At 36.0% G+C, this 15,361-nt stretch overlaps 1 protein-coding gene across 1 annotated transcript in view; it reads left to right on the top strand.

Annotated features, from left to right (window-relative positions):
* LOC145239119 (glycogen synthase kinase-3 beta-like) overlaps positions 1 to 15,361 on the top strand; it is a 42,472-nt gene that overhangs the window by 13,651 nt on the left and 13,460 nt on the right. Inside the window, exons 4-8 of the mRNA XM_080102403.1 lie at positions 5,511 to 5,594; positions 10,774 to 10,884; positions 11,113 to 11,243; positions 11,319 to 11,425; positions 14,388 to 14,485. Coding sequence (XP_079958529.1) covers positions 5,511 to 5,594; positions 10,774 to 10,884; positions 11,113 to 11,243; positions 11,319 to 11,425; positions 14,388 to 14,485 — 531 coding nt within the window. The remainder of the gene's footprint in view (positions 1 to 5,510; positions 5,595 to 10,773; positions 10,885 to 11,112; positions 11,244 to 11,318; positions 11,426 to 14,387; positions 14,486 to 15,361) is intronic.

Genomic DNA, 15,361 nt, shown 5'->3' with positions numbered 1-15,361 from the left:
CTGAGAGGTTACTACAGGTCAATGGTTTTGCGAAACAAAGTTAAATGAAAAACAAGTTATGTGTACACTTGTAGCAAATTGCTTTTTAATTTAAAGTGTCTGTATCACAACTGTTATAGCTTTCTAGAAAAAAATGTGTTTGAAACCCGACCTTGGACGACAATATCTGGGTCAAAGCAAGAGATTAAATTAAAGTATTTGTTTCGTTCTTTTTTAATGTTTTTGTAATTATATGACAATAATAGTGCAAAAAGAATACGAACAAAAAATTTTTATTGTTGGGTTAATGCTTTCTAAAAATTTGTCCTCAAAAATCTAAAAGTCACCGCAACATTTGTTTACCGTAAATCCGCACAAACACAGGTGTGGGGACCCATTAGTTTTTGTTTACAAAAACAATCATATGTGTAGATCAAATGATGTGTATAGTAAATTGGTAAATATCGTATAGAATGTATAAAATGGAAGTATATCAGAAAGCCACCCTTCTAGTTAATTTTTAACCTAATGCTAATTCTTCTGGCTTTGTGGATTTTGAGGCATTAAGTTTCAATGCATGTGTGCAAAGTTTTTTCCCAGTGTTTTCCTTGTTTTGGTTGGTTCTTTTTTTACATTTCAAATAAAATATGTTTTCATGGATTAAACTGGTCTACTTTTGTCGCTGTCAAGATTAATGATTGCACAATCAAAAATAATAAGACAATTATTCTACTTTGAACATCCTTAAACCTGTATGCCCTGTTTGTTGCAAACATGCAAGCGATGAAACATAAATCTAGAGCGATGAAACATAAAATTGTGTGCTTAGGGTATTATTACACGGAATTTGAAAATAAAAAAATATTTGGCCCGCCCGAAAACGTTGTGAAATTCATGCGGCCCGCAGTACTAAAGGGTTCCCCACCCCTGAATAATGTTATAACAGGCCACAAAAATATTGGTACCATGCTGAATGTATCCATCAAATATATATCCCTTACAATTATGGATGGTGCATAAATATGGCACAGTTTCTGTAAAATGGAATATATAGGAAAACCACTATTTCAGTTTAACAATGATTGTGCCCTATTTTTACTGTTACCAAATCGCATTTGTACATGTGTGGGGACCCATTAGATTATGCTTGCAGAAACAATTATGTTATAAAGTGCCAGGAAAAAGATAGGGACCCAATGAAATGTAGGTGCCAAATATATATCCATTATAAATATAGTAAATGGTATATGTGATACATCGTTAAATATGATGTAGTATATATAAACTGCCAATATATAGGAAAACCACTATTCTAGTTATTTATCCGTACTTGATCCTCCTGAAGTTTGACCCCGAATGACCCAAAGGTTCACCCACAGACCCCCAAACCGTAAAATTTTCGAAATAGCTATACTGACTAAAGTAAATGATCTAGGAGTTTCATGCTTTGTTGGTTGGTGCATATTCTAAAAAAAATTCTGGATTCAACCATTAAGCACCCCTTTTAACCCCGAAATAATCGTTTTTGATTTTTCCCGTTTCTTAGGTCAGAAATGCAAGCCCGTTATATGTGGTTTTGTCACCTTCGTGCTGTATTCAAATGATTTTGGCTTTCGTTCGATAGTGCATGAATACAATTCGAATAGTTGATGTTATCTTTTGAACCAACAATTCATGAATACAAAAGCTTAAGTAAATTTATTCGAATACAATTCGAATTGTTCTAGGTTTTTGCCAACCTAAGAATTTGCAAATTCGAATACACGATATTTTTTACGAATACAATTCAAATTGTTGTCGGCCTTTGGCAATGTAACAATTCGTAAAATCGAATACATGACTACATTTGTACGAATACAATTCGAATTGTTGTCAGCCTGTTTCTACCTAACAATTCGCAAAATCGAATACATGACTACATTTTTACGAATACAATTCGAATTGTCGATTACCTCCAGACTAGGAGTAGTCGAGAATATTTTGCTATATATTGTTGCCAAATAGATTCGAATACAATTCAAATTAGCAGTAAATGTGACCTGATTTGACAAGTTTTTGATTATGTTACGAAACAATGACACATAGAAGTTTAATTGTGACGTTACATAAATGGAATTGTGTTACAAAGCTTGCAACATTGGGTTGTTCTCAGCGCATGACAGGTGTAGCATGTTCATGAAGCAAACATCTCATGTAAATTTGGTGAAATTTATATAACAGAGACTTAAATCAGTCAAGCTGAGGTGGCAAACAAAGCTCGTTGGTTTACATTTTTACCAATAAATTTGCAATTCATAAACCCATGTTACTTTTTGATCGAATACCTTTTAAGTTTTGGGGCGCTTTTATTTCTTTTATTTTCCGCAACTGCAAATATCCGAATCGGTGCATTCGAATGCTATTCGAATTGTTTGCTTCTTCTTACTACAACTGAACAATTCGTGAATACAAATAACTAGAACTATTAATTCGAATTGCTACTTCTCAAAAAGTACGAAGTATTCATGAATACGAATACACGCTTGGGGTTATTCGAATTACACGTTGTTGTTTTTTGGTCAACTATTCATGAATACAAATACTTGACTCGTTTTATTCGAATACCATTCGAATTGCTGTCACTCAAAAATTACCAAAGTATTCATGAATTCGAATACAGTCATGGAGGTATTCGTAAAGTATTCGAATACAGGACGCGTGTATTCGACCCCATCTCTGTTTACAAGGCAGTCTTTTTTATGATTAGACATCAGCGCAGTAATGCTATGTGGTTTTATGAAGTTAGCATGTGTATTTTCAGTTTTAACGGTGGTTTTGTATCTTAGAAGTGATTAAAACGATATATTGGTATTGTACATTTCAAACAAATGTTGTTAATTAACATGAAGGTAAAATACTACATGTTTTGCAAAGAATTAGTACGTAAAATATTGCAGATTGGGAGAAAACGTAATTGTTAATTACGAAGGACTGCATGCTGTTAAAAACCATGTCAAAAGATCTTTAAACGGTCGTTCGGCGACTACACTGCAATAGACTACTGAAGAACAATTAATTCATGTGACAATAATGATAATTTGTTCTCAGGAATCTATAAATAACCGCAACATTTGCTTTCCGTAAATCCGCACAAACACACATGTGGGGACCCATTCATTTTTGTTTGCAAAAACAATTATGTATGTAGATCAAATGATGTGTATAGTAAATTGGTAAATATCGTATGAAATATATATATAAAATGTAAGTATATCAGAGAGCAACCCTTCTAGTTACTTTTGTAAATATTTATGACAGTATAATGACTTATAAAAAATTTAACAAAACCTTTGAAGTTTAGTTACTTCTTTCTACTAATGCAGTGGTTTTCAAACTTTTTCATACCGCAATCCATTTTAGCAACCAATTGTAACTTGCGACCCCCTTTTAAAATTTTCTATATTTTGTTCATAACCACTGCAATAAACTTTCACTTTGGGCAAAAAGGGAAGTGTCTAAGCTTGCTGGCCTGTTCGATTTTCATACACAAAGAATCCTGCTGCAACACAACTGACTCACTTCACCTTCTATAAGCAATCCTGTTTTGTCCAATTGTAGTGTATGTTTTAGTTTGCCCCCGCAGTGCTGTGACTCTTGCATTGAATTATCTTCTACATAGTGGCGTTATAAAGAATTTGTTTTTATTGTAATGGAACACAAAATAAGTTTAAATCATCTGTTTTCATTACGTTATTGCTGACAAACATTTACTTCTTTTATGTTTATCAAAGGCATTCATGACCCCCAGTAAAATGAAAAACGACCCCCCACTGGCGCCCACTTATGGGGAGGCGGGGAGGCGCCGCCTCCCCGGGTATCTGCGTCGCTGACTACGTCATAAATAAGTTTTGCGTTAATTTATGCACACACAGTTTTGTCGTAACTCTGTACTACTTCACAGTCAACAACTGCCTAGTTTGAACAGACAAACCTTTCTGAAAAATCAAACAACGCATATTGTTACGTCACAAACGTATACTTGAAGTGTTATATGCAGGGTTGCCATACCGTCCTTATTTCTAAGATTTGTCCTTATTTTGAAGGGCAATGTCTTAGCAAAGTTTTTGTCCTTATTTCTAAGAACTGTCCTTGTTTTTGACTTGAGTCCTTATTTTTAACAATTACAAGTCAAATCCCAGCTAAAAGTAAACCTAAACCTGGGCTCTCGTGAGATGCACTACGTGTTTTCTACGAACAAGGAGTTTGTTCCTGGCAAAAGGAAATATGACATGTGATTTGTCGAAGCTCGTATAAATGCAAAGATTTGTTCAAAAACGGTTGTTTCGTTTGACATGAAAGTCCAATTGTTCGTGTGTCCTTATTTTGAGTTCCATGTCGATGGCAACCCTGGTTATATGCAATGAGCCATTGGATAAAAACATGCAAGAAGTGTTTACTAAAACTCGGTCAGCAACATCGACACAAATTGACATCGTTTACAAAGGGTTAGCCAATTTTTTTAGGGTGAGCCGCATAACATGAAAATGACATTAGACGGCCACATAGCTTACAAGCACAAACGCAGCGCCGTCCCGCAATTGTGGTTTACTAAGCGCTTTTGTGGGACCAGCAGGAGCTACAATATTATTAAGAGATAGCGCTACTGCCGAACAATAAAGTTATGTGGCATAAATTGCTAACTTCTCATTTATGTCACCATCATGCTTTAGGCAATTTTAAACCACAGAACTGAAATGAGGACGAAACACAACTATTTTGCACTGGCTGCCTGGTAGATGAACATTCTTTCCCCGCAACAATTATTACAAAGCATGTTTTATTTTTCCGCAACAAGGCGCACATGCGTCTAAAAAGCCATTATAATAATCTTTTCTTACGTTTCTAGGTCGTTAGTTGGTTTCAACTAGTGATGTACCGAATTGGCTAAATTTCGATTCGGCCGAAACCGAATATTCGGCGGTTTTGCCGAATAAATTCGGCCGAATCAACCGAATCATTTATGACGTCACGCGAAGTCGTACGCTACGCGTTTGCCGTGAAAAAATGTGTTACTGTATTGTATAGTTGGGTCGGCATCAGCTGCTAATTTATACCAGTACAGAAACACTGCAAAGGGTGTAACTTGCGACGTTAGGTGACGTCCGGGCTGAAAATACTTGTCTTTACCGGGTTATAAAATTCTGCCTCCACGCCGATTTTAGCAAGTGGGCGCCTATGCGACCACCACAGGGGCCACGACCCACAGGTCAAAAACCACTGTACTGATATGTCATATCCAAAACATTTTTGTAGCTTAATCTATTCCCATAAATACGTATGAGAGGACTGATTAGTTTTAGATTGCGAAAACAATCATGTGTGTAGATCAAATGGTGTGAAAAGTAAATCGGTAAATAGGACATAGAATATATAAAATGGAATTCATATATAGGAAAGTCACCTTTCTAGTTATAACCCTGTCATCAGTATCCAACAAATTTGAAAACTTGAAATCGATTATAGATAATTATCTAACACAGAATATTTTTTAGAACCGTGAATTGCAAATCATGAGGAAACTAGATCACTGCAATATTGTCAAACTTCGATATTTTTTCTATTCTAGTGGAGATAAGGTGAGTCCTAAAAGCAAATATATTTATGGGTCCCCTTCCATGAAGGGGACACATATTGTTTTTGTCTGTATTTATGCGTCGAAGGGGATGCATATTGTTTTTGTCTACATTTTTTTTCCTTTTTTCCATCTAACACGGATTTGTTCCCAAGTTTTGGTCAAGAAAGAATGGTTCAAACTTTTTCAAATTTACACACATTATAAATATTGGTCTAAAGATGGTCCATGTGAATTTTGATCCCGTTTGATCCCTCGGTTCACCCACAGCCCCACAAAACGTGAAATTTTTAAAACGGCTATACTTGCTAAAGCAGATGATTCTGGAGTTTCATACTTTTTTTATTGGTACATTGCAGCATATTTTAAAGTATTTTGTAACTTGAAGTTGTATATATCCATTTTCATCCCTTTACCCCCAAATATTTGTTTGTTTGTTCACATGTTAATGAGGTCAGAAATACAAGACTTAACCTGCTGAAATTTCAAACAGCTGTGGATAGGGTGCTCCTTGTTGACTGTTAAAAATTTCAGTGCAATCGGCTCAGTAATTATGGGTCCCCTTCCCTGAAGGGGACGCATATTGATTTCACTCAGTTTTTTTTTTTTTTTCTTTTTTTTTTCTTTTTTCTCCGGTGAAGTTTGTCCATGCACTTTTGGCATGAAATCTTTGATGAATTTGGATGAAACTTTCACAGATGGTAGATATATTTATGCAGATGTGCCATTTGCTTTGTTTGACTTGATAACCCCAGTATTTACCCCGCTAGACCCCAAAGTGTAAAACGTTTTTGTATGTTGGTGCGCACCACAAACGAAAAATTTCTGTAGTGTAATAGTATAATAATGGCACCAGTACATATGGTACATGTGTTTATGCATTACTTGGTGGACGTTTTTGCACATACCAGTCAGAGGGGTATTAACAGCCTTATGATGTCAGAAGCGTTAACGAATGTTGTCAATAACACCTCTAGTGGTTAGAATCTTAAACATTGTTCGATTTGGATAAAATTTTACATGACTGTTAATTGGGTCATCGTGGTTTCATATTTTACACTTTTGGGTGTTAAACCCCATCAGTTACCCCACTGACCCCCTAAAATGGGTGAGTTTTTTAAACGGTGTCAGAATTTAGTGAAATTTGAAATACTTGCAGAATTTGTCATTTATAGGTGTCAATTGTTTTATTTAACCCTGTAACCCCAATATTTACCCCTCTAGCCCCCTAAAAAGGGTAAATTTTTTAAAGATTGTCAGAATGTGATAAAATTTGGACAGCTTATAGAGTGTGCTATTTATAGTTGTTGTTTGCTATGTTCAACCCTGTTGCCCCAAAATTTACCCCACTAGCCCCCCAAAATGGGTCCATTTTGTAAACAATGTCAGAATTGAATGAAATTTACATAGCTTGTAGAGTGTGCCATTTATAGGTGTAGAATGTTGTGTTCAACCCTGTTGCCCCAATATTTACCCCACTAGCCCCCCAAAATGGTTCAATTTTTTAAACAATGTCAGAATTGAATGAAATTTACATAGCTTGTAGAGTGTGCCATTTATAGGTGTAGAATGTTGTGTTCAACCCTGTTGCCCCAATATTTACCCCACTAGCCCCCCAAAATGGTTCAATTTTATAAACAATGTCTGAATTGAATGAAATTTGGACAGTTTGTAGAGTGTACCATTTGTAGGTGTTGGTGTTCTGTTAAACTCTGTAGTACCTATCATTTACTCCACTAGACTCCTAGAGTCATGTACAATTCACCATTAATAGGACCTGATTGTTGTGTTTTAGCCTATTTTCTCACTATTTAACACTTTTTTCTCAGATAGTCATAAAATAGAAAAACCTTCAAAAAAGTATGAATGGAATGAATTTAAATAGTCTTTACTTCATAAATCATATTTATTTAGGCACAGTACTGATCACTGTGTCTGATGATACAATGCCAAACTTTCTCATTGTAATCTCTTGAAATGCATTATTTACAACTTTGCATGTGTGGGGACCCATGAGTTTCTGCTTGCGGAAACAACTAAGGTTACAAAAGACAGTGGATGATATGGGAAAATAAGTGTCGGATGTAAATATATGTTAAGAAATAGGTCACAGTGTCTGTGCAGTGGCAATGTGTGCTAAGCCACCCTTTTAGTTACTCTTACAGCCCCAAATATGTTTTTACATGCTGTCTTTTGTCAAATTTGTGCTCGCTCAGTGCACAGCTGACGCAATGGGAGTGATTGACGATAGTGGCACATGGAAAAAAATGCCTCTGCTTCACGCATGAACGCAGCTGCCACTTGACCATTTTCTCACTGGTTGGGATTAAGATGTTACGATGTTAGTTATATTGCGCTGTAAAAGTTAATGTAGGTCAACTTATTCATGTTTCGAAACACAGAGCGACAACGCAGCATGATTTGTTACACCTGTGTAACATGACTTCTCAAACTGAAAGCGTTAATACAACTGTTTCAGAACAGGTTTTGGACTTGAAAAGCCCAGCTAAGCAATCATATTGTTAGAATGTAGAAACTTAACGGTGCCAGGGAATGCTATGTGCAGATTGAAAAATGTTAAAAGTTTAAATAGTTGGACTCATCCATTTTCCACCTCGTGAAAATAACACGCAACTCCATGTCGAAAAAAGCCCAATTGGGCATGAAAAGCGCAAACCTGCCCACTGAAAAGCCAATATCTCGGCTTGCACATAACTGGACGTGCTATCAGGCAGTCTTTTTGCACTGTGCAATTAAGGTATGTTTGTAGATCATTTAAAAACGTTGGTCATGCAATTGTTGTATCCCACAGTTTTGCGTGTTATGGTGGTTAACGACACGCCCCTCCTGCTGCGATCGGCGCCATAAAATGGAATATATAGGAAAACCACTATTCCAGTTTCCAGTTTTAATGATTGTGCCCTATTTTTACTGTTACCAAATCACATGTGCACATGTGTGGGGACCCATTAGATTATGCGTGCAAAAACAATTATGTTATGAAGTGCCAGGAAAAAGATAGGGGCCGAATGAAATGTAGGTGCCAAATATATATCCATTATAAATATAGTAAATGGTATATGTCAGGGGTGGCCAACTTGCCAGTCGTTAAGATCGACGAAAATTTTCTTAATTGTACGCGATCGACTGATCAGTCGTAATTTAGGCTGACACTAACACAAAGCAATAACGCAAATTTTTTCATGCGATTTGCTTGACAATTGCCACATATTTATGGTCATGAGTTTTGTTGGCAAGCATCACCTAGTTATTACAACAATAAAACGTCGCATATGCACACAATTTTTATCAAAGTAGTCAGTGGGAACTTTTAAATCTCCCCAATCAATAGCAACAGCTTCGTTAAAGCAAACACTCAAGTTGTGACGACAAACATTGTAGTTGTTACGACATAATTTGGTGCCAAAATAACAATTGTTACGCAACAAAGAAAGTGACAATTACTTAGGTATTGTCTTATTACACATGTGTGCGTTGTTTCAAAATGACAGAAGTGCTGTTTTATAATATTTAATTTGTTTTTCAATTAATAAGCGTTTGATTAGTTGTGGAGAATTTAGTGGCGATCGACCAGTCAAAAGCAGGCGATCGACCAGTCGATCGCGATCGACGTGTTGGCCACACCTGGTATATGTGATACATCGTTAAATATGATGTAGTATATATAAACTGGCAATATATAGGAAAACCACTATTCTAGTTTTTTTTCTGTCTAATGCTGGTTTGTAACGCTCATTTGGTAAAGAAAGAGTGCTTCAAATTGATTCAAATTTAAATAGATGTTAGTTATTAACATGTTGACTGCCAACTACGAGTTATCTCGTAGTTGCTGATCTAGCCAGGCTTGCCAGATACGAGTATGCTCGTAGTAGACTTATTTGATTGCAACGCGCTTAAAACGAGCTGGTGCCTCGAACTAACGCCGTGGATGCGTTGTGGCGACACCGAGACACCCTACACCAGCATGTTACCTACGAGTTAAATCGTAGCATGGCACACAAAATATTTCGACCTGATTTCAGAACGCCACTAAAACATGTTTGGCAAATTAGGAATATCCCTTGTCAGTCAACATGTTAATCCGGAATTGATCCTCCAGAAGTTTGACCCCGAATGACCCAGTGGTTCACCCATCGGCCCCCGAAACGTAAAATATTTAACGCAAAATATTTAACGCTGGTTTGTAACGCTCGTTTGGTAAAGAAGGAGTGCTTCAAAGTGATTCAAATTTCGACAAATGTTAGTTGTTAATCCAAACTTGATCCTTCAGATGTTTGACCCAGAATGACCCAGCGGTTCACCCACAGGCCCCCGAAACATTAAATTTTTAACGCTCGTTTGGCCAAATAGTTACCTTTACAGGCCATAACATGTGTACACTGTCAGTCAGATAGAAGTCTCAACTCTCAAGGGAGTAATTCACTGATTTACGATTAAGGCGGGTGAATGCAGAGCGGGAGTGCTCAGCTTGACATCCAGGCAGACGTTTCATGAAACAGTCGTTTTGGTGATTAGAAATCAGCTGTTTTTGTGCAGCAATGCTATGCCATTATATTTTATCGTGTACATTTTCAGTTTTGGAAAATTGTGTTCAAAATCTGACCTTGAACGACAATATCAAGGTCAAAGCACGAGATTAAATTGAAAGTATTTTTCCCATTCTTTTTTAATGTTTTTTGTAATAATATGGCAATAATGATTCAAAAAGAATGCGGACAAAACTTTTAAAGTTGGATTAATGCTTACTAAAAGTTTTCCCGTAAGAATCTAAAAATAACCAGAGCATTTGTTTACGGTAAATCCGCAGAAACACTCGTGTGGGGACCCATTCGTTTTTGCTTGCAAAAACAATCATATGTGTAGATCAAATGATGTATATAGTTAATTGGCAAATAGGATATAGAATATATAAAATGGAAGTATATTTGAAAGCCACCTTTCTAGTTTGTTATTTGGTTTAAATAATTTTATCAGCACATTTAAATTGACACAAAATTTTTGAATTAATATGTAAAATTACAGCAAAAAGTTTCAGCATTTTTAAAAACCTTGCAAACTGTGATTGCTGTTTTATGGAAATATTCATTCACACATTGTTTTTTGTTGCCCAAAATTTAATGCAGAACTATACAACTTCATAGCAACTTGTGCTTTCGTTGCAGAAAGATGAAATTTATTTAAATCTTGTGTTGGATTATGTGCCAGAGACTGTATACAGGGTGGCAAGACACTACACAAAATCCAAGCAGACTATTCCCATTTTATATGTAAAGGTAACATAAATGAATCAAAAATGTTACATAAATTGTGTGGAATAAATTTACAGCTATTGGTATGTAGACTTTACATGTAACGCTTAAGATCAACAGCCTTATATGAACATTGTCTTTGGCTATATCTTTTTTTTAATGAATTACTGAAAAAGAGACTATAAACAACACAACATGGCTTACTTGGAATAAATTATTTTGTGAACCATTGCAGTCTATGTTTTCTTGCAGTTGTACATGTACCAACTTTTCCGAAGCTTGGCTTACATTCATGCTCAAGGTACCTGTCATCGGGACATCAAGCCACAAAACTTACTTCTTGACCCAGAGACTGCTGTGTTAAAGCTCTGTGATTTCGGAAGGTAGGATATGTTAAAAATGCAGAAGATGACATTAAAAGTATGTTGGTAAAGTTTTTTTGTAAACTTTGTATGTAGTGCCAAGCAACTTGTCCGTGGTGAACCAAATGTGTCCTATATATGTTCTCGTTATTATCGGGCACCTGAGTTGATATTTGGAGCTACAGATTATACCTCAAGCATAGGTATGTTGTTCTATTTTATGGTGAACATATTTGTTATGGGTCTTCCCCAAAGGTATTTTTTCTGTCTAATACTGGTTTGTTCCATGCATTTGGTCCAGAAAGAGTGCTCAGATGTTAGTTATTATGGGTCCCCTTCACTGAAAGGGACACATATTGTTTTTGACCGTATTTTTTTTCTTTTTTCTGTCTAATGCTAGTTTGTTAAACGTGTTTGGTCAAGAAAGAGTGTTTCAAATTTATTCAAAATCACACAGATGTTAGTTATTGATCCAAATTTGATCCTCCTGAAGTTTGACCCCGAATGATCCAGCGGTTCCCCACAGGCCCTCCAAACGTATTTTTTAAACGGCTGTACTGACCAAAGTACATGAGCTAGTAGTTTTATGCTTTGTTGTTTGGTGCAATGTAAGGTATTTTAAAGAATTTTGTACCTTAAAAAAAGATTTACCCTTTTTCACCCCTTAAACCCCAAAATATTCGTTTCTGTCTTACGCTGGTTTGTTAAAAGCGTTTGCTCAAGAAACAGCGCTTCAAATTTATTATTTACACAGATGTTAGCTATTGATCAAAATTTGATCGTCCTTAAGATTGACCCTGAACGACCCAGCGGCTCACCCACAAGCCCCCAAAACAAAAATTTTATAAAACAACTGTACCGACTAAAGTACATAATCTTGAGAGTTTCGTGCTTTGTTGGTTGGTGCAATGTAAGGTATTCTAAATACTTTTGTAACTTTTAATTGGATTGACCCATTTTCACCCCTTTAACCTCAAAATAATCGGTTTTAGTTTTTCTGGTCCTTTAGGTCAGAAATGCAGAAGTCAGATAGTAGTCTCAACGCTCAAGGGAGTAATTCACTGGTTTACAAGGAAACCAGAGTGGGAGTCAGCTTGACGCCCGAAAAGACGTTTTAGGAGACAGTCGTTTCGGTTATTAGAAATCAGCTGTTTGGCGCAGTAATGCTATGTCGTTTTATTAAGTTATCAGGCACATTGGCCAAATAGTTACCTTTACAGGCCATAATATGTGTACACTGTCAGTCAGATAGAAGTCTTAACTCTCAAGGGAGTAATTCACTGATTTACGAGACAGTCATTTCGGTGATTAGAAAGCAGCTGTTTTTGTGCAGCAATGCTATGTCGTTATATTTTATTGCATACATTTTCAGTTTTGGAAAATTGTGTTTAAAAACTGACCTTGAACGACAATATCAAGGTCAAAGCACGAAATTAATTGAAGGTTTTTTTCCTGTTCTTTTTTCCTGTTTTTTGTAACTGTATGACAATAATGGTGCAAAAATAATTCAAACTAAACTTTTAAAGTTGGGTTAATGCTTTCTAAAAGTTTTTCCTTAAGAATCTAAAAATAACCAGAACATTTGTTAACAGTAAATCCGCACAAACGCATGTGTGGGGACCCATTCGTTTTTGCTTGCAAAAACAATCATGTGTGTAGATCAAATGATGTGTATAGTAAATCGGTAAATAAGATATAGAAGTATATCAGAAAGCCACCTTTCTAGTTTATCCAAATTTGATCCTCCTGAAATTTAACCCTGAATGACCCAGCAGTTTACCCACAGGCCCCTAAAACACAAAATTTTTAAAACAGCTGTATAGCATGATTATTGAAGCAGAATATTCCAAGGCATGATTTAACTTATAGCTCCAAACTTGATGATGGCTATCTCAGAATTTGCATTATTTACAACTTTGCATGTGTTGGCCCAACAACAGTAGCTATTATGGGACCAATTATGAAACAACTGTAGAAAATATGTATGTGTTTTGAAATTAGCGATAGTGTATGTTCACTGGCAATATTTGCTAAGCCACCCTTATAGTTATTGCTACCTTTTACAGAAGGGGACACATTTTGTTTTTGTATGTTTTTAGTTCTACTAGAAGTGGGTTTGCTTTGTACACAATCAGGTTTTTTTAAGGTTTGGTTTGGGTGACCGCTAAGTAGTTTTAAGAGACCGCAAGTGTTTCATTTAAATACCAAAAAATAGCCATATTTGCTGAAACAAATTATTTATTAGGCTACTGGCAAATTTTGGGAAACCGCTGGAGAAATTTGGGGGACCGAAACGGTCCCCCAAAACACCTCAAAAAAAACACTGTACACAATAACCCAGCTAGCAATCAAGTGTGTCAGTTTTTCCAGTTCAAACATGTTCAAGATGTAAAGAAAACATTGACCAAATGTTTTGTTGGAATTTTTAAATGCATTCCATAGTTTTTACCAGTTTGTTAAGAAGTTATCCCATCATATTAACACTGCTTTCTTTTGCAGACAAATCCAGTAAATTATGGTACCCCTTTCCTGAAAACTTGTAGTTATAGCAAAGTACCGTTAAGAGCGATTCATCATACCTTTGTCACAACATAGCTTCTTTATTTTTGACAAATAAACAATGCTTGGGTTATGTATAAGTTAGGTAAAATGTTGTTTTTGAACAAAGAGGACTGCATGCTACTGAAAACAGTGTAAAAGCAGTTGCTTGACTACTGAACAGCAAAAGGCTACTGTAGGTAAACACTCAACAGCAAACGTTTTGCATAATTTAAGTGACAAACAATTTGTTATATCTGTACTGCAACATGGCTTCTTAATTTGTCAATTTCTGTTATACTATCTTGGTTTTCTATGAAAAGTTTTTACTGTGTTTAAACTGGCCATTGACAGCTATACCAAGTTCAAATCTAGAGATTTAATTCTCAGAGGATAGGCACCTTTCCAGTTTTTTTGTAATGATGTAAAAAAATATGACAAAGCCACTTTTCTAGTTTAACTTACATTTTATGCCTATGCCATTAACCTGTAGTAACACATTACCAGGTATAAAATAAATGTTTAAACCAATAGTGTTGTATTGGCATGTTAATGCCACTCCAATACATAGTGCAGGCCAATGTTGCATGTAACATAAATGCTTTCACAAAAGATATTTTTGTTTAGATATCTGGTCTGCTGGTTGTGTTCTTGCGGAGTTACTTCTGGGCCAACCTATTTTTCCTGGTGATTCTGGTGTGGACCAACTGGTGGAAATAATTAAGGTAGGGTTAGTTGACCTGTCAAAAACTATTTTATGGTTCCTGTTTTCCTGAAAGGGACACATATTGTTTTTGTCCGAATTTTTTTCTGTCTGTCGCTGGTTTGTTCCACACGATTGGTCAAGAAATAGTACTTCAAACTTATTCAAATTTACACACATGTTAGCAGGGTTCCCGCGGGGATGGAAAAGCTGGAAAAGTTATGGAATTAAAATTTGTATTTTTATGGCCTGGAAAAGTTTTGAAAAAGGCCAACTTTTCCAAAAGTCCTTGAAAAAGTATGGAATTTGGCACCTGTTTTACCCTGAAAATGCCAGATAGAGATAGGAATTTCAAATTACGTAACGTTTGTATATTCGTTGCAAGTATGGTAAAATGGCTGCATATACCAAAGCCTCTTTACTAGTTTTACGATGGCAATTGCACGATTTTTTTTCGAATAAGGTTATGGAAATTTGGGGTTTTTTTCTTGAAAAGTTTTGGAGAAGTCATGGAATTTGTAAACGAAAATTGTGCGGGAACCCTGTGTTAGTTAGTTAGTTATCCAAAGTTGATACTCTTAAAGTTTGACCCGAATGACTCAGCAGTTCACCCACAGGCCCCCGAAACATATTTTTTTTCAAATAATAGCTATGCTTACTTAATTACATGATCCAGGAGTTTCATACTTTGTTGGTTGGTGCATTGTGAAGTATTCTAAAGTATTTGGTGACTTTTGCGTAAATTTACTCATTTTCACCCCTAAACCCTGAAATATTTAGGGGCGGGAACTTGGCCGAATGGCCTGGCGCGCCTGACCCATATACAAAACCTGATCGGGATTCGTCCCCGGAAGTATCCTGGGTTCGAATCCCGCGAACGACAAAGGGCAATTTTCAG

Source organism: Phallusia mammillata, chromosome 7 (assembly GCF_965637545.1).
Source record: "Phallusia mammillata chromosome 7, kaPhaMamm4.hap1.1, whole genome shotgun sequence".
Taxonomy (NCBI): Eukaryota; Metazoa; Chordata; class Ascidiacea; order Phlebobranchia; family Ascidiidae; genus Phallusia; species Phallusia mammillata.
The sequence above is the reverse complement of the archived record's forward strand: the minus strand, read 5'-3'. Positions and strand labels throughout refer to the sequence as shown.